The 21,600-nt window shown below is 35.7% G+C and overlaps 1 protein-coding gene and 1 long non-coding RNA gene across 2 annotated transcripts; one reads left to right on the top strand and one right to left on the bottom strand.

Moving 5' to 3' along the window:
- Positions 1-40: 40 nt before the first annotated feature.
- On the bottom strand, positions 41-20,879 carry trpm5 (transient receptor potential cation channel, subfamily M, member 5). The gene is made up of 26 exons (XM_039658113.2): positions 20,740-20,879; positions 14,720-14,787; positions 14,484-14,634; positions 14,190-14,370; positions 13,941-14,107; positions 13,123-13,300; positions 12,977-13,041; positions 12,697-12,882; positions 12,523-12,619; positions 12,306-12,424; positions 11,892-12,215; positions 11,671-11,814; positions 11,163-11,286; positions 9,392-9,537; positions 9,199-9,311; positions 9,013-9,111; positions 8,656-8,914; positions 6,069-6,187; positions 5,850-5,982; positions 5,593-5,767; positions 4,436-4,604; positions 3,752-3,930; positions 3,415-3,547; positions 2,609-2,681; positions 1,106-1,196; positions 41-998 (listed from the first exon to the last, which is right to left on the bottom strand). The coding sequence occupies exons 1-26, from the start codon at positions 20,764-20,766 to the stop codon at positions 886-888; spliced, it is 3,633 nt and encodes a 1,210-aa protein (XP_039514047.1). The 5' UTR covers positions 20,767-20,879; the 3' UTR covers positions 41-885.
- On the top strand, positions 16,410-18,866 carry LOC120485820 (uncharacterized). The gene is made up of 3 exons (XR_016156197.1): positions 16,410-16,831; positions 17,892-18,004; positions 18,170-18,866. It is a non-coding gene; the product is annotated as an uncharacterized LOC120485820 (long non-coding RNA).
- Positions 20,880-21,600: the final 721 nt, after the last annotated feature.

Raw genomic sequence — 21,600 nt, forward strand, 5'->3', positions numbered from 1 at the left:
ATAATGAATAATCAGTGTTTTCCTGTGTGAAACAGTGTGATGTTTACACTCTCAAAGATGATAAGAATATCTATACACTATTGTTCAAAAGTTTGGGGTCAGCAAGAATTAAAATAATACTTTTATTCAGCAAAGGATGAATTAAGGTCATAAAAGTGACTTTTTAAAAAAAAAGTTTATTTCAAATAATTTTTTTTTCTTTTTTTTTCTATTCATCAAAAAATCCTGAACAAAAATGGTTTCCACAAAATATTAGGCAGCCCAACTTTTTTTTTTTTTTTCAAAATTGATAATAATAAGAAAGTGTTTGAGCAGCAAATCAGCATATTAGAATGATTTCTGAAGGATCATGTGACTCTAAAGTACAGCTTTGCTAACACAGAAAAAATACATTATATATTAAAAAAGTATTATAATATATTTATATCATATGTTAACATTACTATTTTATTATTACAAATATATTACATTATTATTAATAAATAAATAATATTTCACATATTACTGTTGAAATGAGGATGTCAAGAGCTCACACTGTGTAGCATTCATACGATTCCTCAATGGTAATTAAATTGAAAAATGTAAATTTTACTGAAATAATTGTGCCAGATGTTGATAGAAGACAAAGAAAAATCTAATATTCTTCTTATATATATATATATATATATATATATAAAAGTTGTAATGATAATTACTAGTGCTGTATAACTACAAAAGAGGTGTAGGTTTAATGTACAAGGAAATCACAGTAAAATCAAAATATTAATCTGCACAGATTTTGTCTTTAATTTTGTTGCCTGGAGTGTCAATTACAATGACATACTATAATGTTGAATATCCTATTTATAGTTAAATAATTTAAAAAAGCATAATAATATAGCCAGATCACTGATCAATGTAAGGGAGTTTCTTTTCGGCACCATATCCTGAATGTCCTGATGGCTGCTGTCTCTTGGCTTCCTGTGGTTGTGGGTTTCTGGAGCTGATGGCAATGGACCCTGTGAAACACAGGTAGTGTAGTGTTACCTTGAGAGGACAAAGACTGTGAGACAATGAAAAGAAAGACACTCATACAGAGTAAGAGAGAAAACAAAGGAAGCCTCACGTGGGGCTACAGGCACGTCTCTGTCACACTTCAGAGTACTTTTGTGGAAACACTCCGCAATCCAAGACAACACCTCTCCACAATACCTCACCTACAGATACATTGACATGTTCAGTCATTTGGCAACATGAACTTAAATGAGGAATCTCAACAGATATTAAAGTTGACATGAAACAGAACTTGCAATAGTCTTTTCTTCCCTATAGAGGGAATGCATTGACACGTGACTTTCCCGCCGGAACAACCCCCCTCAGCCTGACCGAGTGGCAAAAGATCTGCTCCATGACTGGATTTAATAGGGCAAACTGCAGAAATGCGACTAAATCGAACAATTGTATCAATTTAAAATAAATGTTGGACTCAATATAGTGTTCCTTACAACTTACTAAAGATCCAGTGATCCATGGATATTGACATGCAGCCAGGAATCGTGTTGCCTGACATTTATGTTTGCCTGATTTCGACACCGGCGAAATAAAAGCACCAAAACATAAAGCAAATTTGCCTGTTATATAAATATAATATAGGTAGGTCTAAATCCGGGTGATCACTTATATCAGTGTTATATATGGCCCATATAGACCATTTCACAAGATGTAAACAACACTGGTCCAGAAACACTTCCTGTTTCAGTTTGTAACTGTTTTCTTTATTTCACATGTAAAAAAAAACAACATCTTAAAGATGTTTGTTTAACTTTTGATTCAGTTTTAAATGTTCTGTTGGTTGTATTTTATCCCAGCTTTTATGTAGTGTTAAAAAACTGAAACAGGAAGTGCTTCTGGACCAGTGTTGTTTACATCTTGTGAAATGGTCTATATCATATCGTCCAGCCCTAAAACTTTATAAGTTTTTTTGGTCAGTGTTTATTAAAAAACATCCAATAATGCAGAATATGCAATGATAAATATTTAATTGATGAGTTGTTAATGTATATAACAATACAAAATATATGGGTATGGTTTTATAGCTAAATTCAGCATATTGACACAAAATGATAACTGCAAATCCACCTTTCGCTGACTGGAGTTCAGTTGTTTCTGTGAATTGCTGCGATCCATTTGCTCCTCTTTCTATAGCAGTCTGTAAAAACATACCTCCGATGTTTTGTAAAATCTAGTTGTAGGACTACAGTCAATCGCAAAGCTCTTTCCCACTTTATTTGTGTGTGGTGTGTTTGTTTTTCGCGGCATTCACGCTGAACACATATACAGCCGCTCAGTCTTTTTGCCACTCAATGTGAGGAACTGCAGTCACTCCGGCCGACGGTGACGTCACGCGCATTCCCTCTATTGGGATGTACAGTATACACGAGTGAAACAGCTTCTCGAAAAAGAAATGATCCATTGAATCACTGGATCTTTGTGATAAAGATTATGAGGGCACATGATTTTTTTAAATGTACACAGATAAATCATTTTATAATAAATACTGCAGTATTCCATTAAAAAAAGATTTGTCTTTCATGGTGACTCTAAATCAGCAGCTACTCCTTCACTTCACCTCAGTCTCCACTGTTGCCATTCGCTTTTCTTGATCCTTGAATCCCCCAACCAACCTCAGCAAACTCTGTACCCTATAAAATGATACATACAAAAAGTAGATTAGGTAACACTTTATTTTACAGTGTCCTTGTACTTACCGTAGTACTAACAGTAAAATATGCATAATTACATGCAACTTACCCCTTAACCAAATCCTAATCCTATAGTACTTACATGTTGTTAATTATTATTACTCAGTACTTAAATGTAAAATGACATTGTAATAAAAAATAATTAAAAAAAAATGAAATAAAGCGTAACCATAGAGGATAATAGTTATTCATACCCTCATTCAGCATAGACTTACCTGTTGCAGAAATCTCAATATAAGATAATGGGTTAATGATACATTTTATGATTATAAATACAGTCCATCACAATCTTTAAAGGGATACTCCACAGTTTCTGGTCTCATTGACTTCCATAGTATATTTTTTTTCTACTACGGAAGTCAATGAGACCAGAAATTGTCTGGTTACTGATATCCTTCTAAATATCAGAAAATCGGCCGAATGGATTTGAAAATGGTGAAACTCAACTGTTTAACTGGGAGTTGTAAAATGAGCCTATTTCCAAAAAAAGTGGAGTATCTCTTTAAGGACACATTAAGGACACTATCCTTGAATCACAATCATTACGAGCGCAAGTAGTAATCACTGCCTAACATGTTCATTTTGTTAGCTTAACTAAACGTATGACGTTAACCAACAACATAATGTACTAAATCATAGCTCTATATGTGTGTAGCGTTTAAATGTGGCTCACTTAGAGGAAGTGTATCTGAGTCTCTCTCCACTGCTCTCCCTGTGCTCTCGTTCCAGTTTAGCCAGGTAGTTCTCCTTCTGCACCGTCTCCCATGTCATCAGCTTCTGGTCCAGGCCAGCTGGTAGTTCCCTCTCTGACCACAACAAGAATAGAGGAACAAACGTTCGACCACAGATTCTTTAAATTGTCTTTGCTTTTCCTGCTCCACTGCTTTAACTGTTCAATTTTGTTATGTGCTCTTATTTTAGACTGGAGTTTGGCTGACTACATTAAAAGTATAATGAATTATCTAAATAATCTGTACAGGAAGTACACAGTCAGTGTGACAACTTCTTACCCAGCAGATCCTGCTTGTTTTCTGTCGTTTTGACGAGGCTGAGGAGAACTTGAGAGATGTGGCTGATGATGATGAAGGGTGGGGCTAGAGCCGGGCGGCTGTGGTATTCAACAATCAGGTTGTAGCGCTGAAACTTCCAGAAGATGTCTGCATTCTCCTGCACCACCTGGAAGGTGTAGCTGCGGAGAGGTGACATGTTTGGGTTGAATTTCAAATAGCATTTTGTGACATTGTTTATAAGAAGAATTGTATTTTTACACACACACACACACACACACACACACACACACACCCACACACACACACACACACACACACACACACACACACACACAGTGGGTTACACTTTATTTTGGTGGTCTCCTTTACAAATTCTATTAATTATAAGTAATTTTCCTACATGTCAACTAACTCTCATTAGAGTATTAGTAGACTGTTAGGTTAGGGTTAGTTGTTAGGGTTACTTATAAGTTACTTATAAAAGTGTAAAGTGTTACGATATTATGCAGACATTCTACTTATACTCTAATGAGAGTTAGCTGACATGTTGGTGCAAAGCTATTTTTAGTTATCAAATGTGTAAAGTGGAACATCAAAATGCAAACATATTTTTTAAATTGTATTTAACTTTTTCACAGTACAAAATCTCCAAATAGAATCTCCCAGTTTTAGCTGAACTCTGACCTGAACATGGCAATAAGAAGGTTGAGCAGCAACACATTTGTGACCAGCAAATAGATGACGAGCAGCAGAATGACCAGCCAGTTGGCGTATAAGTTTGGACAGGGTGGCAGAGTCCCTAAGATGATGTCCTGCACATCATTAGTGCAGTTGTCGTCTGGCATCTTTGCCGCTGTGAAGATAAATGGAGAAATATAGTCAAAAATAAACAATAGCTCCACCTAGAGATCAAGTCTAATAACTACAAATTAATTTAGATGAAAGAACAAATGTTGACAAAGAGTGTGTGACTAGACCCACTGAGGATGAAATGAACCATTGATTAAGTATTAAACACTATTAAATAGATTTCTAGTCAATTTGGTTACTGGCATTTAATTTTTACTTCAAACCAGTGTTGTTATTGGTGAATGGAGAGTTTACTCAAAAATTTAAATTTGGTTATCATTTACTCAACCTCAAGTTGTTCCAAACCTGTATGAATTTCATTCTTCTGCTGAACATAAACTAAAGTATTTTTAAGAATATGGGTAGCCAAACAATTGATGGACCCCATTGACTTCCATAGTATGGATATATATTATATATTATATATAGCCTATCTTCCTTGCAATTTAAGTAAAATTACTGAACTTATACAAGCTTGATAAAAATGATCATTCTAGAAGAAAATTTCAAATGGCACTTAGAGGCGTTTGCATCTGAACTCTTCATATATATATATACACACATCTTCTTTTAGGTTCAGCAGAAGAAAGAAACTCATTTTTGGGTGAACAATACCTTTAACTAAAACTATTAAATATATATATACAAATAATATTATTAAATAATTCTATATATAAACATTAATTGAAAAAAAAAAAACTTAAAAACCATAACTATAACTAAAACTTGCAAGTAACTGCAATAAGGCTAAAAGTTGAATTACTACAACTTTTAGGAAATAATACTTCAAAATCACATAAACAATTACTACAATTTAAACAGAAATTGAAATGAAAACTGAACGTATACAAATAAAAGCCTATTAAAAATACTGATAAAGACTAATAGTACATAAATAATACTAAAATAACACTGCTTACAAAAAATGCCTTTATTAATACAGCCCCAACAATGAGCTCAAAGCAAGAACATATAAAGAATATATACTGTACCATCTATTTCCTCAAGAGGAATCTGTCCAAATATATGAAGATAGGGGCGGTACAGTGCCCTGCGGAAAACCCAATCGATGCGCGGGTCGTTGGGGTGCAGAAGCGCCTGCGTCGTCACTCCATACGCTACCAGCCACACGGTCAGGAAGAAGAGGAAGAAAAACACGTCCTTGATCTGTAAAATCATTAAAAAAAACACATGGGATTAAACATGAATGTTTATTCTGATATAGTTTTTCATTTTAAATTATTTTTACCATTCTCTCCACAATGATGATTTTGGGCCCAAGTTGCTTATGAATAGCAAAAATGTGAATGAGTCTTAAGGTGAAAACCATGAAGTCCAAAGCAAGAACAGTTCGTCCAGCATCATAGGTGCTTGAGGCCATCCTTAAGACAAAAACAATTCAAATTAAGCACAATGTTACTCTTAATACAGTTCACAAGCATTGAGCAGCACTAAATTATCAAAATACCTGCATGACAATCCCACCACAAAGAGACAGATGGCCACCATGTCACATTTGTTCCAGTTATCCTCCACATATAGCTTCATCTTCTTCAGAATACTCATGTCCTCATCCGTGAAGAAACTCTGTGCATCAGAGAGTGTCAAAAATCATACACTGAACAGCAGCTTTGCACAAAACAACTGTACTGTGTTGTACTCAAAACAGAAAAAAAATGTTGTGGACTTCAGGAGGTCAATCAACTAATTTGTCCCCTTGAAATCCTCATTTAATTTATTTATACAGCACAATTCATACATCGAAGCAATTCAATGTGAAACCATCAAAGCAATTCATATTTAAACAAATTAAAACATAATAATATGGTACAAAATAATACATAAAGATTAAAAATAGGATAAAAACATAGGAAGCGAAGCTATAAGGACAGTGTGGTTAGGTTTAACTTAAATGCTAAGTCGGTATGTTAAAAAATAAATGTTTTTAACCTGGATTTAAAAATGTATTTAAAAAGTTTAGGGCACGTCTAAGATCTTCTGGTAGTTTTAGTTCGGACTCTGGGCTCTACTAGCTGACATGTGTAGATCTAAGAGCCCGGCTCGGTTTATATTCTTCAAAAATATCATAAATATACCAAGTCCTAAACAATAAGAGATTTTTTAGACTAAAAGCACCAAGCCTTTGGTGGAGCGGATAGACTTTGAGTCAATCAGAACACAGATTACGCACTTTTAAGGGTCTGAGAATCCAGCTCTTTACTAATACTTGTTCTTTTTTATTGCTAAACACAATAATCTCACTTTTCTCTTGATTTAGTTGTGGACCATTTTAATTCATCCAGGTTTTTATGTGCTCTACAAGGACAAAACGAGTCTATTGAGCTGTTTTCTTACGATTCAAGAACCCTATATATATTGAGCATCATCGGTATATGGTAGTTAATGTTATTGTTCTGTAGAATTTGGCCTAGAGGTAGCATATAGAGATTGAACAGAAGCGGTCTGAGAACTGATCCCTGTGGATCTCCGCATGTCATAGCCACCCTATCAGATTCATAATTACCAGTGGCTTGTCAACCATGACAAATAGAGTGTGGGTATTGTTAATATTCTTGTTGAGAATTTAAGACAAGTATAACATCATTTAACAACAATTTAACATCAAGAAAGTCTCAGCAAATAATTTACTGATTTAAATCCTCAGTGTTTAGTCCTGATGAACCAGTTCTGCACCTCTGTCATTGAATCTGTCCTCTCCTCATCCATGATCCATATTTAGTATCATCACACATGAAGAAGGCACACCTTTTCACATTAGGCACCCAGCAGAAAGAATCAATCATTGGCTGTCATTTACCTTTCCTCCAGGACAATGAGTAAGAACGGGTTGGTGAGATTAACAATGAGTCTTTACATCCTGGTCACCACATCTTTTTGAATCTCTATCCTCGAATGATCATTTCAGATCATAACAAGAAAAAAAAACGGTATTCCCCCTTGAGCTGCAACTCTTATAAAGAACTTCACAGAATTGGATATTCTCCTTAACCCTTCTCCCGTTTTTTGTTGGCACTGTTTGTTCAGCTGCTTGAGCACACAGGCCACTTTACTGCCAAACTGCATTTGTACCTGTTATTTCAGATGAACCCATATACTCCCATAGTTAGTATTGTATTGTCTTTTATATTGTGTGCATTTTCCTGCACTGTATTGTACTATATTATGAATGACATATTGTATTGTACTGTTTCATAGGATGAATGTGTTGTACTCTGTTGCATCACATTTTATACTGTATTTTTAAGTCCTAAGCTCAGACTGAGCTTTTGAAAGGCACACATAAATACATTTAATACATTTCTATATGAGGATTTAAAATACAGACTATTAACAAACACGTTGTCTGTAATCATAACTAGTAATAATATACTGGACAATGAATTGTATTATTATTAACAATCTACATCTACAGAAGTTACAGTTCTGCACTTTGTTCGCTACTTCAGTTCAAATCAATTCTGAATTTATTAGTCATTCCTTATTCAAATCTTAATGGTGCACAACCCTGAAAATATGTGAAAATCAACTAAACCTTGTGCTGTTCTATTACTATTATAGTATTTATCAATATTTTAAATGCTTTTATATGTCATGTTGATTTTAGTTTAAGTTTTATTAATTGTGTTATTTAGTAGTAGTTTTAGAATATTCGGTTGTGTAATATTTATTTGTTTGTTTATACTGTATACTACATAAACTTATTTTATTTCAGTTGGTTGCCAAGGTAAATTTTCTTAATTTAGTTGGTTATTCATCAAATATTTCTACTTTATTTTAGCTTTATTTTAATTGAATGAAAACTATTTTAATAGTTTTAGTTAACAATAACAACACTGCTTTACATATTCTGAGGAATAATTATATTACAATACTAGAATTATGTTTCTGGTCATTTTGGATAAATCAACCTCTTCTATAAGCCGTATCAAAAAAGAACCATACAAGACTGCGTAAACATACACACAAGCACAATATAAAAACCACACACACACACACACACGTTAAATCGAAAACCATAGACAATTTAGTCCTACTTGTCGGATTTCTTCCAACACCAGAGTAAAGACCCAGAAGTAGAGGATGATCTCAGCTGCAGATGGCCCGTTCGGTGGTGGGGGCCGGAAGTCCAGGAGGAGCACGTAACTGAACAGAATGAGGAATGCAAAGTACATGATGACATTCCCCATAAACACAGTGACCGGAGCACTCCAGAAACGATTCCACCGTCGCAACACTACATGAAAGGTTGCACTGCAGGTCTGCACTGCAGGGTCACCGCCAACCTCAGCGGCACTGAAGGAAAACAAAAACCCACGAAAACAGAGTTCTTTAAAAGGATACTTATGTTTTACTGTAGTTTATATCTATTCCAGTATGAAGTAGAGACTTACACTGGGTCCTCATCTGTGAGCAACAAGGCTCGCTCTGTTTCCAAACTGTCCAGCTCGTCAAACGGCTCCCCATCACCTTTGCTCACTTGTTCCGTAGCACTGTGACACATTCACACATTATATGCTCAGAATGCTCAATGAATCATACAATCTTTTTTTACAACAACAAACAACAAATATCCCCACTTGAACTTGACAAGACTGGTCCAAATGAGGGGAGGGATGAAGAACGTGAGCACAAGTCTAGAGATGGCAGTGTCTGTCCTCATGGCTCCCCACCAGACTTTGGTCAGCAGGGCCTGTGCAAGACAATCCACGTAAAGCTGATCATAGGGATATGACTGGCATGAAAATGCAAGAATTAGGCATAAGCTGTTACCTGGACACCATCATGAGCAAAAAAGCATTTGGCATCTGCCACAGTGGCGAGATTCAAGACGGTTGCTTTGTTCCAACAGCGTGTTTTTCTCACCAGGAGGGAATAGGCTCGGTCTTCACTGTTTGAATAACACTCACTGAAAAGATCTGTCAGAATAGTGCAGGTATCAAAACTGAGTGTTCTGGTAGTTAAACTTAATATAGGCTCTTCACACAGCTTAAAGAAATAGTTTACCCAGAAAAGAACATTTTTGAGCAATTTACTCAACCTAACACTGTTCTTAATGTGCAATTAAACCTGCTGTTTAAGATTAGCATAAACCAACATGAATTCCATGTTGGTCCAGGCTGGTTTATGCTGGTCTAGCTAGTGGACCGGATTAGTCATGCTGTTCTCTAGCACAACTGAGCTGGTGAAGCTTGTCCCAGTATGTAAAATGCTGGTGATCAGCATAAAGCCCCTTTCACATAGCGCGTTGATCTCGGCAAATTGATGGGAAATTGCCAGAACGCCTTCTGTGTGAACGCAAACACGACCCGGTATTGATACCGGCATCGATGCCGGGTTGGGAACCTGCCAGAATCAGTTCCGGAACGCGCACTGTGTGAACAAAAGCCAGGACCAATGCCGTAAGGGGTGTGTCATAGTGATGACGCTCGTGCCATCGCGCCACTCTGTTGCTTTTAGAAGATAGTTTGTGTTCGTCATCAACAAAGGAAGTACGAACAAATGTCTGCAAACTGTAACGAAGCAGAGACCAGGAGCTCCTCACTATCCGCGCTGCAGCTGAGATCGTTCACCAGCTTTGTGGAACGGTATGCGCGTGTACATGTTTTCGTCGCGTACGTTACACGTCTCATCCTAACGTCATGTGTCTTTCCGGGATCTTTCCGGGTTGTGTGTGAACGCACTCAAAGATCCCGGCAAATCACTGGCAGTGTGAATGAACCGAAATCAAACAATCCCGGGACAAATGCCGGGTCACATTATCTGTGTACACTGTAAAAATGAATATGCTTTATCTAATCAATAAAATTGTGGCAACAGATTACAAGCAATATTATTCATTAAATTGAACAAATTAGTTAATCAGATTAATATTGTAATTAATTCTAATTTGTACAATTTAATTAATAATATTGCTTGTAATATGTTGCCACAATTTTTTTGATTAGATAAAGCATATTATTTTTTTTCAGTGTATTTTCCAGAATCTCTGTGTGAAAGGGGCTATACTGGATTTTTCCTTCACCCAAGCTTCACCCAATTTATTTTATTCATCCATATGCCGTTCCAAACTATGACTTTCTTTCGTCTGCCAAACATAAAATTAGACATTTTGAGAAATATCTCAACATTCTTCAATACAGTATGTCAAATTTTGTATTATGGGGATAAAAGTAAGTAATGCATGCTTAGAACAACATGATGGTGAGCAAATGACCCACAAATGAATAGTCTTTCATCATTTTTTCACCCTTGTGTCATTCCAAACCTGCATGGCTTATTTTCTTCTGCAGAACATAAAAGAAGGTATTTTGAAGAATATTGGTATCCAAAAAGTTTGGTTACCATTGTATGGACAAACACCGAGACTTTTCTCAAAATATCTTCTTTTGCGTTCTACAGAAGAAAATAAGCCATGCAGGTTTGGAATGACATGAAGGTGAGTAAATGATGTCAGAATTATCATTATTGGGTGAACTGACCCTTGAAATGTTTGAGGTTCTCCACTTAGTGAGTCTGTGGTTGGTAGTTGTGTGATTCTCACCCATTGCAAACTGCTCATACTTGGCATTCTTCATACTGCGAGCAGACTCTGCTTCAGTAGCCAGATGGGCCATTTCCTTCATGATCTTACAGCCCACCAGAGCAGCTGCCACGGCCTCCGGGCCCTAAAACACACAAATGCCAATTAAAGACGAATGTGAAATAATGCATTGAATAAGGACAGCACATAAAGTAGAAATTAGCACAATTACTAACTGCAAGATTGCAAAGACAAGCAATGAATTCATTCAGTGTTGATACTCAGCTTAACAGGACTTTTTTCATGCAAATTGCTCTTTGTTTAATGACCCTTGTAAAATTTGATCTGTAAACCCAACCGAGGTCAAGTGTGATACTCGACTGGTAATCAATGGAACTTTGTTTATAGCTTCTGATAAGGTCTCAAGAACAAATTGTGAACATGCAAATTCATTTGAATTCACATTTATTCACAAATGGACTTGGTTCATGAAAATGAGCTTATCGCTCAAACTGGTTTATCGACCCACCATGGCCCAGAAGTAGTTTGCCATTTCCTGCCTATTCTGCAGAATGGCCCAAATGAAGAGGTCTCTCCAAGGGTGCTCACAACGTCGGTCCATGTCCGGGAGGTTTTTCTGACTGTGAAAAAGACGGCCTTTCCCCATCCTCTCCTGCAGCAGATGCACATAATATAGCAGAATGGTAGCATGGTGTGATATGTGTAAGTGCATGTAAAAGGCCCACTCACCGCTGGAAGTTTTTGGTAGAAACCCTTACAGGTGTCATCAAGAAAGTCTTTAAGGACTTTGGAGACCTCATGGAAGGTGAAACCTGGTTCAGTGTAGGGTTGTCCCGACAACCGTTTGCTGGCCAAATGAGCCTGTTTCTCCTGATGCTTTTTCAGGAGCAGAGTGTGAAGGAGGTTTTTCTCGGACACAGAGCAGTAGAGCTCCTGAAGACGCCCATAAGTTAGGAACTCGTTTATGTTCACACCGTTATCAACAAACAGACGCACAAAGTCAGGTTTGTCATTTATCAGTGCCTCCATCATCACCTCCTCCAGGTCCTGCGCCTAGAAGAGAATAAAGAGATATTGTGTACAATAATCCAAAACAACTATTGATCATTTAAAACGCACAAAACGATATTGTTTCATTCTTACACTCCATGCCACATCTCCACTGAAAATCTCACTCTTAGCAATGTCCACCCTGTTCCAGGCCACAGCCAGTTTCAACTCATCCAGGAAGTCCTGCGCTTCCTGACTCTGACTCTTACACGCTGAGCCCAGACAAAGACAAGAACAATTGCATCAATACATAGAAATATAAATGCTCTCAGTTGTGTGCTTTAGTTAGTATAATATAATGGTTCCTCACCCTTAACCAGGGCTTTGAGAATTACTGTGTCCAGTTCGGAGTCCTGTTCTGGGTCATGCACTGTCAGCAGGTGACCGTGGTCCAATATTCTCTGGATCTAATAGACAAAATCTGAGACTTTACACTATATATAATCTAAAACTAAAAATCTAACTATCATAAAACAAAAGTTACCAGTTTGACCCAGGAAGTGATTTCAGTGCTGTGTAGGCCCTTAGAGAAGGTGTTTGTCAACAGCTCTTGGACCATATCAGCATCCCAGCATCCTCTGTCCATCAGGGTCACTAAAATATCAGCAACTCCTCCTGAGCCAGCTAAAATCAGCCAGGGTATTGAGTTCTGAATATTCTTGTACATTTTCTGTTAGACAGGAAAAAAACGCCACAATAAAACACTTATAATCTACAGTATCAATTCATTAGATATGTTTTATTAATAAAATGTTAAGAGTGACCTGTAATATCCTTGGCTCTCCGTGGACCAGAAGACACAAAACTGGGATTTCTATACTGCCTGTGCCTGTTACAACAGTGAATTCATTTCAATCTCTGAGCACGAGAAGATAAAAAATTGTGAGGGACAGACTGAGTCTTAACTCACCCCCATATCCTGTGCGCTGCAGAGAGATGTGTTTGAGCATCCTGACTCTCATCTCACCAGTGGCTCCAGGTCTCTGAGGGTCCTCGTCCACAAGGATCAAATGGGAATGATTGCAGTCCAGGGAATAGACTGCACCATGGGGAAGATCCTCATACGGGTATGTTGCTGGATGATCAGGCTAAATAAAAAAAGTTTACAAATGAAGTAAATATTAAAACCATTAATGAAGTTAGAGTTGTAGGCCAACCAGGAAGTTAGCATCACACTGATTCCCTCAACAAAAAGCCAATAGGAATTTTATGCAGGAAATAAGGCCTGTGACCCACAAAAGATGATTTTTATGAACAACTTTTATGAATTTTGAAGGCTACATAATTAAAAAAACTAAAGTTAACCAATAAACACTAGAGTGGCTTCAATGTCACTGCCACAAAGGATCTGACATGATCTAACGGTTGGAGAGTCAGACTGGTAACCCGAAGGTTGTGGGTTTGATTCTCAATACAGGCAGGAATGAACACACCTAACCCCCCAATCAATCCCGGGGCACCACCGTAAATGGCTGTCCACTGCTCTGTGGGTGTGTTTACGGTTTGCAGTGTGTGTTTGTTCACTACTCACTACTACCCACATAAAAAACCTATTGACTTTGGGACAATGGAACCAACTGCAAACGTGCAAACTAATTTCCAGTCCATATGCCATTTTCTCATGCGACTAAATGATATGAGATAAAAGAAAACATCAAAACGATGGGGTAATTGAGGTCGATTGGGCCAATGAACCTGCATTCACCCCATCTCTTGAGAAGTCCCCACCTTTGCAGACAGCAGCAGATCTCTGTTCTGAATCATGTTCCAGGGAGCAATTCCAATGGCCACCACTCGCACCTTAGAGGAAGTGCTCGCTAGAGAGTGGTCTCTTACGGCCTGACCCAGGTTCTTGGTGATGCCAAAACGCAAACCACTGGTGAGGATCCACGCCCCTATGTAGGTCAAGGGTCAGAGATCTGTGACAATCAAAAAGAGATTCTGAATTTTGTTTTTAATGAACAATAAATAATCCACCTGTGCTTTGTGCCGCCTTCACAAGGCCTTTCCTAAGTGTGTCCCTCAGCCAGGGCTTCAGCTGAGCCACTTCATCACCTCCCATTAGTGCCACCACCAGATGAGGAGGGGCCAGACCCCACTGCTTAGTCAAAATCTGATAGATTTCGGCTGGATCTGTGGAGCTGGTCACCCTGACAAACTGGACTGACAAATGAAGTTTGTGAATAATGTGCACAAGCTTAAACCCATCAAGAAAAGTAATGATTTTTGAGTAAAAACAATATGAATATGTAAAAGTCTGCCCTTATATACCTTGCCCTTGGTCCGACTGACACCGACAAAATCAATATCTCCCAAACGTCCGGCCGTCCAGTGGGTTTTATCGGATCTCTCATTGCTCTTCGCTCCAACATGAACAACGGACTCTGTAAGTGGGTTATAACACCGACATCCCACTGGAGAACTGCAAATAGTGACAGGATAGGTCAAGCATTTTGAACTGTTAAGTATTTATTGGTGATGATAAGTCGTGCCACCAATCGTCTCACCTGTGTTCTTTGGACTCACTCAAGAGTTCCCCACATTGCAGACACCTTCTGCCCTGCCGTAACACACCCTAGGGACAGAATTAAAATGCATCTGTATTACAGACCATTCAGGTGCAGCCATAGGAGCGCTACTCTGCTCAGTGAGGAACTTTATGTAAAACAGTAGCAATTTTCATTTTCTTTCTTTACACACATGCAAACTTTCCCTCCCTCCTGGTAAAGGCCGAGCAACATATGAATTGGGAAACTGACCTGATTTTTTACCAACCTGAGGTTAAGTAACAGTCAGCAAGAACGAAAGGTGAAAGACAAAACAGAAAAGAAAGACTTGACGGACTGTATGGAGTTTGAATATGGAAATATGCATAAACATAATAAAACACCTTTGTATAATTGTTTACTGATAGCAGGCAAAATTGATCATCCATAGAGGTTCTCTATGCACTTCCCAGGTGAAAAAGACGTTGTATTAAATGTATTAAAAATATATTTGAAATACAAATAGTGTGTTTATAATACATTTGTATTTACAACATGCTTATTTAAAGTGTACTAAAAATGTATTTTATTGCATTTTAGTATATTTCTAAAAAGTATACTAGAAGTACATTGGTAATAAATATATATTTAATTACATTTTTAAGAAATATACTATAGAAAAGCATACTTTTAATGTATTTATAAAAAGTATATTAGTAATGTATTGGTAATAAATGTATGCTTTATTATATTTTTAATAAATATGCTAATGATAATTATACTTTAAATGTATTTCTAAAAAGTATATTAGAAGTACATTGGTAATAAATATATGTTTAAATACACTTTTAAGAAATACACTATAGAAAAGCATACTTTTAATGTATTTCTAAAAAAGTATATTATTAGTACATTGGTAATAAATGTATGCTTAATTATATTTTTAATAAATATGCTAATGACAATCATGCTTTAAATATGTTTCTAAAAAGTGTACTAGAAGTACATTGGTATTTAATTACATTTTTAAGAAATATGCTAAATACAAACATATTTTAATTATATTTAAAAATGTTTTACTAGAAACGCAATGCTAATAAATATACACTTAATTACACTTTTAGAAATATGCTAAAAACAAACATAGTTTTAGTGAAGTTTTAGTGTCTTTACAGAAAGCATACTTGTTGCTAAATTAAAGTATTTTTTGTGTTCACTTCAAGTTTAAAAATTCAAGTCCCTTTAATTCCCTTCCTAACATGAAGGCAATTAAACATGTATCGAAATTAATTGTATATTTCTACAAAGACTAGAAGTAGCACTTTAATTATAAATATGTGCTCAGTTAAGCTTTTAAGAAATATACCAAAAACGACCACACTTTTTGTAATACTACCAACACTTAACTCAATGCATATGTATTTCACACTTTATATTATGTGTTTTAGGTTTAACTTTTTTAAATTAATTTGTTATAATTATGAAAAGCACTAAAATTTGACTAACAAGAAATGCACTTATACTTCTGCATTAATTAATCAAATAGTCTTTTCCACAAAACAAGTGAATACCAGTACTTGCACACATCAACATAAAAGATCAGGTGTACATACTAGAAAAACTAAATAAATTTCTTAAAGCTTGACTCTTACATTTGTTTGGCCATAATTAATTAAAAAAAACTTGTTATAAAGCATGTTAGGTTTATATTAACAGAGTTGTTTCTTTTTTTGTGGATGTTAGTTAATATTTCCAGTTGCATTCATTTGGACCAATCAGAGCCAATCTTTTCAAAACAAGCTTGCCGGCAATTGTCCAATCACACACTGCCATTTGAACTTACATGTTGGGCGGGCGCGGACAGCGGATACTGACTGTCTGTGGTATTCCTAGATTTCCTACTTCGGATATTTCAACAGAAATCATGTATTTTCCAAATTTTGCTTTGTTATTTCACTGACTCGGACCTAGTGAATGTGGATAGCACCGATCTAATATTAAGAGAAAACACGAGCAGATTACCAGGTCGTCAGCTCCCGCGAACAATTTAGCAGTGAAGAGGACAACGCAGAGCTGCGCCGCCACGACATGGACAGAGCAAGATACTGCCAGAAAAGATCTTACTTCTTGGTGGTAAGTTTATTAGTTTAAGTGATTAGTATAATTGGCTTTATTCTCACTTTGGGTTTAGAAAATATTTTCAGAAGTTGATGACGATGTTCTGTGGATTACTGGCGTTTCTGTTGACACTAAAGCGAGTTAATCCATTGACGTCTATCAACTTAATTGTTATAGATCTAGACAGTGACATAATACAACTATAAAAACATTGCCCACTGTGTTTGCAGAAAAAAGGTTATTAATGGTGATTACACGACAGGCTTGATTGTCCCTAAGTAACTTCTTGTGTTTTAAATATTATAATATATTTTAAGCTCTAATAAAACTTTCACATCTGTGATATTTAATTCATAGTAAAATCTAATTAATTATTAGTAGGCTGTCAGTTTTCATGTCAATTCGATAAATAAATTAAGTTGTAATCACCAACTATAATCTTTCACAAAACCAATTATTAAATATCTTGCACTGAGAAATTAAAATGATGTTAAATAATGAAATGAGAGATTTTATATTTAATATTTAGCCTAGCCAAGGAATTTGCACATTGCAAAGACATTTTTTTATTATTAAACCTAACCGTGAGTAGATGAGGTCAAGTCGAGTAAGTAGTAGTTGATCCTCTTGATTTGTAACTTTTTGTTGGTGAAAAACAACAAAAAAAGGCAATAGTGTGTCATGTAGCAGCTAAGTAACTAAGTGACCTATTATATATTAACACGTATTTGAAAAATGAATATGTATTTTGCCTGATTATGCATTGAATTATGCAATCACATAATCGTGTTTTTCTCGAGGGACTGATTTATATGATTTTATGAGTGGTATTCAGCTTTTTTACATTTAATCAAGGCGTTATCAGCTGTCACCAACTTGTAACTTTCAATAGAAAGTTCTGTCTTTATTAATAATGAATAATTACTTTAATAATAGGGTGGAAGTTACAGTAATGGTTCATTAAATATGTTTCACCATTTAAACAAAATACAAATTATATATGAAGAACACAACCCACAACAAACTTTTTTCTGCCCTAACTTTGTATAACATGCGACTTTATTTTTTCTTATAGAGCTTCCAGGGATATTAGCATCTCTCAAAGAGGCCCTGGAGTCCATGAAACGAGGTTCATTCAGCTCAAACCCAAGATCATCTGAGCTGTGTCTTCCTGAAACCTCAGAAATGGTTAGAAAATTCTTTATGATAAAGAAAAATCCTATTTGTTATAATAATTATATCTGACTTTTTGTGCATTAAGTGTTCTGAATTAAGTAACAAAGTGACAGCTTTTTATTAGAATTATAAATGAACAAGTTTATACTAATGCTTGTTTTTTTTGATTCTTGCCAGATTTCCCTCTGTGTTTCTGATGTCCCCAAAAGAGTCTATGGCAGACTGAAAAAGTCACGAACTTCTCTTTTTACTCAAGATTTGGCCACTTTACTTTTTGCTATTGTATTTCACTTTGTTTGACTTAAAGGATTAGTTCACTTTAAAAAAAAAAAAAAAAAAAAAACTTTAGCTGATAGCTTACTCACCCCCATGCCAAGATATCCATGTCATTCTTTCTTCAGTTGAAAAGAAATTAAGGTTTTTGATGAAAACATTTCAGGATTTTCTCCATATAATGGACTTCATTGGGGACCAAACGGTTCAAGGTCCAAAAGACAGTTTCTGTGCAAACTGTTCAAAGGGCTTTAAACGATTCCAAACGATGAATAAGTCTTATCAAGCGAAACGATCGGTCATTTAAAAAAAACCCCCCACAAGTTTAAGTTTTATAAGCTCAAATGGTCGCCTTGCTCTGTTCTGTTATGCATGTTCATGATTTTCCTATTTGAACTCGTTCATCAAAATTAACAAATCTTTTTCCGAGTCATTAGGTTCATTCAATGAACGAAATGAATGAATTGACTCGAAAAAAGATTTGTCAGGGCTGCCAACTCTCAAGCATTCAGCACAAGACTCTCGCAATTGAGCCAATTCTCATGCTTTCACGACAAATTGACTTATAGCCATTGGACCCTGAACCGTTTGGTTCCCAGTGATTATATGGAGAAAATCCTGGAATGTTTTCATCAAAAACCTTAATTTCTTTTCGACTGAAGAAAGAAAGACATGGACATCTTGGAAGACATGGGGGTGAGTAAATTATCACCAAAAGTTTTTTCAAAAGTGAACTACTCCTTTCAGTTAGTTTATTTATTTATTTATTTTTGTTCTGTTTAATACCTCTGCAAATCAATGCATTTTATGTTAATGTATTTTGTTTAGTTTTCATAATGCTTTACTGATGTAGTGCATTAAAGTTTATCTTTCAAAGAGTGTTTGTGTGTTTTGTAGAAATATTTTTTTTATTGGGTTTTGTTGAATTCAAATGTTTAAATGTATTTTTAATACATTAAAATATATTATTTTTATATTAAATGGTTTTTGGAAAAATATATTTTTAATATGTTAATAGTGGGTCCAATAGTGTTCTACTAATACATTATTAATAAGCTGAAATTATATTTAAAATATACTCAGAACGCATTAATGTGAAGCTAAAAATATACTAATGCTGTATTTCTAAACTCTATTTAAAGTGTATTAAAATACACTTTAAATAAGTGCTATTATATTACATTAAATGTACTTAAAATGGTTCCATTTTAGCACAATTTAGTATAATAAAATATATTACTATTACATTAAAATTGAACTTAAATACATATTAAAGTACACTTAATATACTTGAAGTTGTTTCAATTTAGCACATTTAATACATATTTAATACGGTACACTTAAAATACATTAAGTATATCAAAATAAGTACAATTTAAATATATTTCCTTTTCACCTGGGTTGTCCTCTTGGACTTATTTGAATCCTCTTCAACAGGTCAGTTCTCCTCATGTGGTTGAAGAGGCACAGAGCGAAAGAGTCATAGTAAAAGCAGTAAGGAACTGAAATGCAATTCTATATATATATATATATAAACATTTCAGGAGGTTAACTGCATGTGATTGATGTAATCAGATCTGATTAATGTCTTTTTTTAATGCCATAGCAATGCCATCAGGTTCAGGTATAACTACCACCTTGCCTGCTTTAATGCCAGCCCTTTTTATTGTGAAACCTCCTATTTCCTAATGGTTGCTTGCCATTTATTTTCAAACAAGGGCCATTTCGACCTGGTTTGATCAGTAAACATGTAATTACTCAGCCAGCCAGCTGTCATTGAAAAGTAGTTTGAACTATAAATAAAAAGATTATGTTAAATTGATTCTTGGAGGATTGGTGGCCAGGTGTTGATTATTGAAAAGTACCCATGACTTGTATGCAAACATGATTGATGTGTGTGGTTGTGTGGAGAGGTGCAGGAGCTGCCTATGATTTGACTAGGGAAAGGGATGGAGTGTATGAGAGAGGGAAAAAACCATTGGAGACAAAGCACAAACACAATTATTTGCATTAAAGGTGGCACATAGAAATTACCTTATACACCAGGAAAAAAAAAATTCTAAAAACTTGACAATGAATGGGACACTTTGTCAATGAATGATGATATCATTATTTAATGTTTTCTACCAAATTGTCGCTTTATCTCTTAGATGTATCAGAAAATACATTTTCTTCAGAGTCCAATTCTTGTACTTGAAAAAAGCTAATTCATTCAATTCACAAAATTAAACCAATGAAACCACCTTGAAATTTTAGAAACATCTAGATAGCTGTGGAAGTATATGAATAATAATTTGACATGCTAAACTTCACAATCAAAATGATTGCCTTAAGTAAAATGTTTGATTTAGTTAATTGCATCTTTACATCTTTTACTTTATAAGTATTTTTTAAAAACTGTTTAGCAATTTATAAACCCCACAGAAATGACCTGCAATCTGACGCCAGTCTTTGCGCTGAAAGAATTCACTTACCAGAGGAGTATCCTGATGCCCCAGCATGATATCTGGATGTTGGGTTTGCTCTCGGATCCTCTTAGCTTGTTTTAGGCCACTACAGGTCTGGGCAGCTCAAGAGTGCCACCAGGAAGTGAATCAGGAGGTTTATTCTGGCAAAACCACTCCCTTACTAACCGCTGCTAATAGCCTACGTTAGGCTCAACTTACCTGCCTTTCCCCGATCTCCACCATAAACATTCCAACAGGAAAATATCTTCAAATATATGTGATAAATAAGTGATTCATTTCCATATGCCTACTATTATGTTTTCTCCTATACTCATTTGCTCTGGACTTTCCATTTTTTTTAAAGTTTGACAGCTTACAATGCCCTAAGTAGTCTGGCTAAAATTACATGGTAGCCTAAATTGGAATACATCTGGAAAGTTGTGTGTAAGTGATGTAGTGGAGATTTCTGGTTCAGTATGAGGGGAAAAACGTAGACCTATTGAGAAAGCAGCATTTTATTAGATGTGTAGGCTATTGTAATTGTAATCTACAGGTGTAAATGAATGAAAAGCAAATACAGGCTATTTTGCATATATTGTCTGTTTTTGGACGTTTTCTTTCTACTAGTCTGAAAGAAGTCGTGTTATGAAGGTGAATTAACTCGAAAAAATGACAATTAACAAAAAAAAATGGCTTTGCCTGTAAAGTGTCTTACATTGCTTATGAAAATGTATTTTGTAACTCTGACGGCTCCAGTTTTAGAAGAGTTGCAGTTACTCTAATCAACCACTAGGTGTCAGCACCTCCAAGGGAAATTAAGCACGAAGATCAAGAAGACTGACGAGGTCGTCCTCAATCGGTTCAAAATCTACAACGGGCTCTTGTCTC

Source organism: Pimephales promelas, chromosome 1 (genome assembly GCF_988280905.1).
Source record: "Pimephales promelas chromosome 1, fPimPro1.hap1.1, whole genome shotgun sequence".
Classification (NCBI taxonomy): domain Eukaryota; kingdom Metazoa; phylum Chordata; class Actinopteri; order Cypriniformes; family Leuciscidae; genus Pimephales; species Pimephales promelas.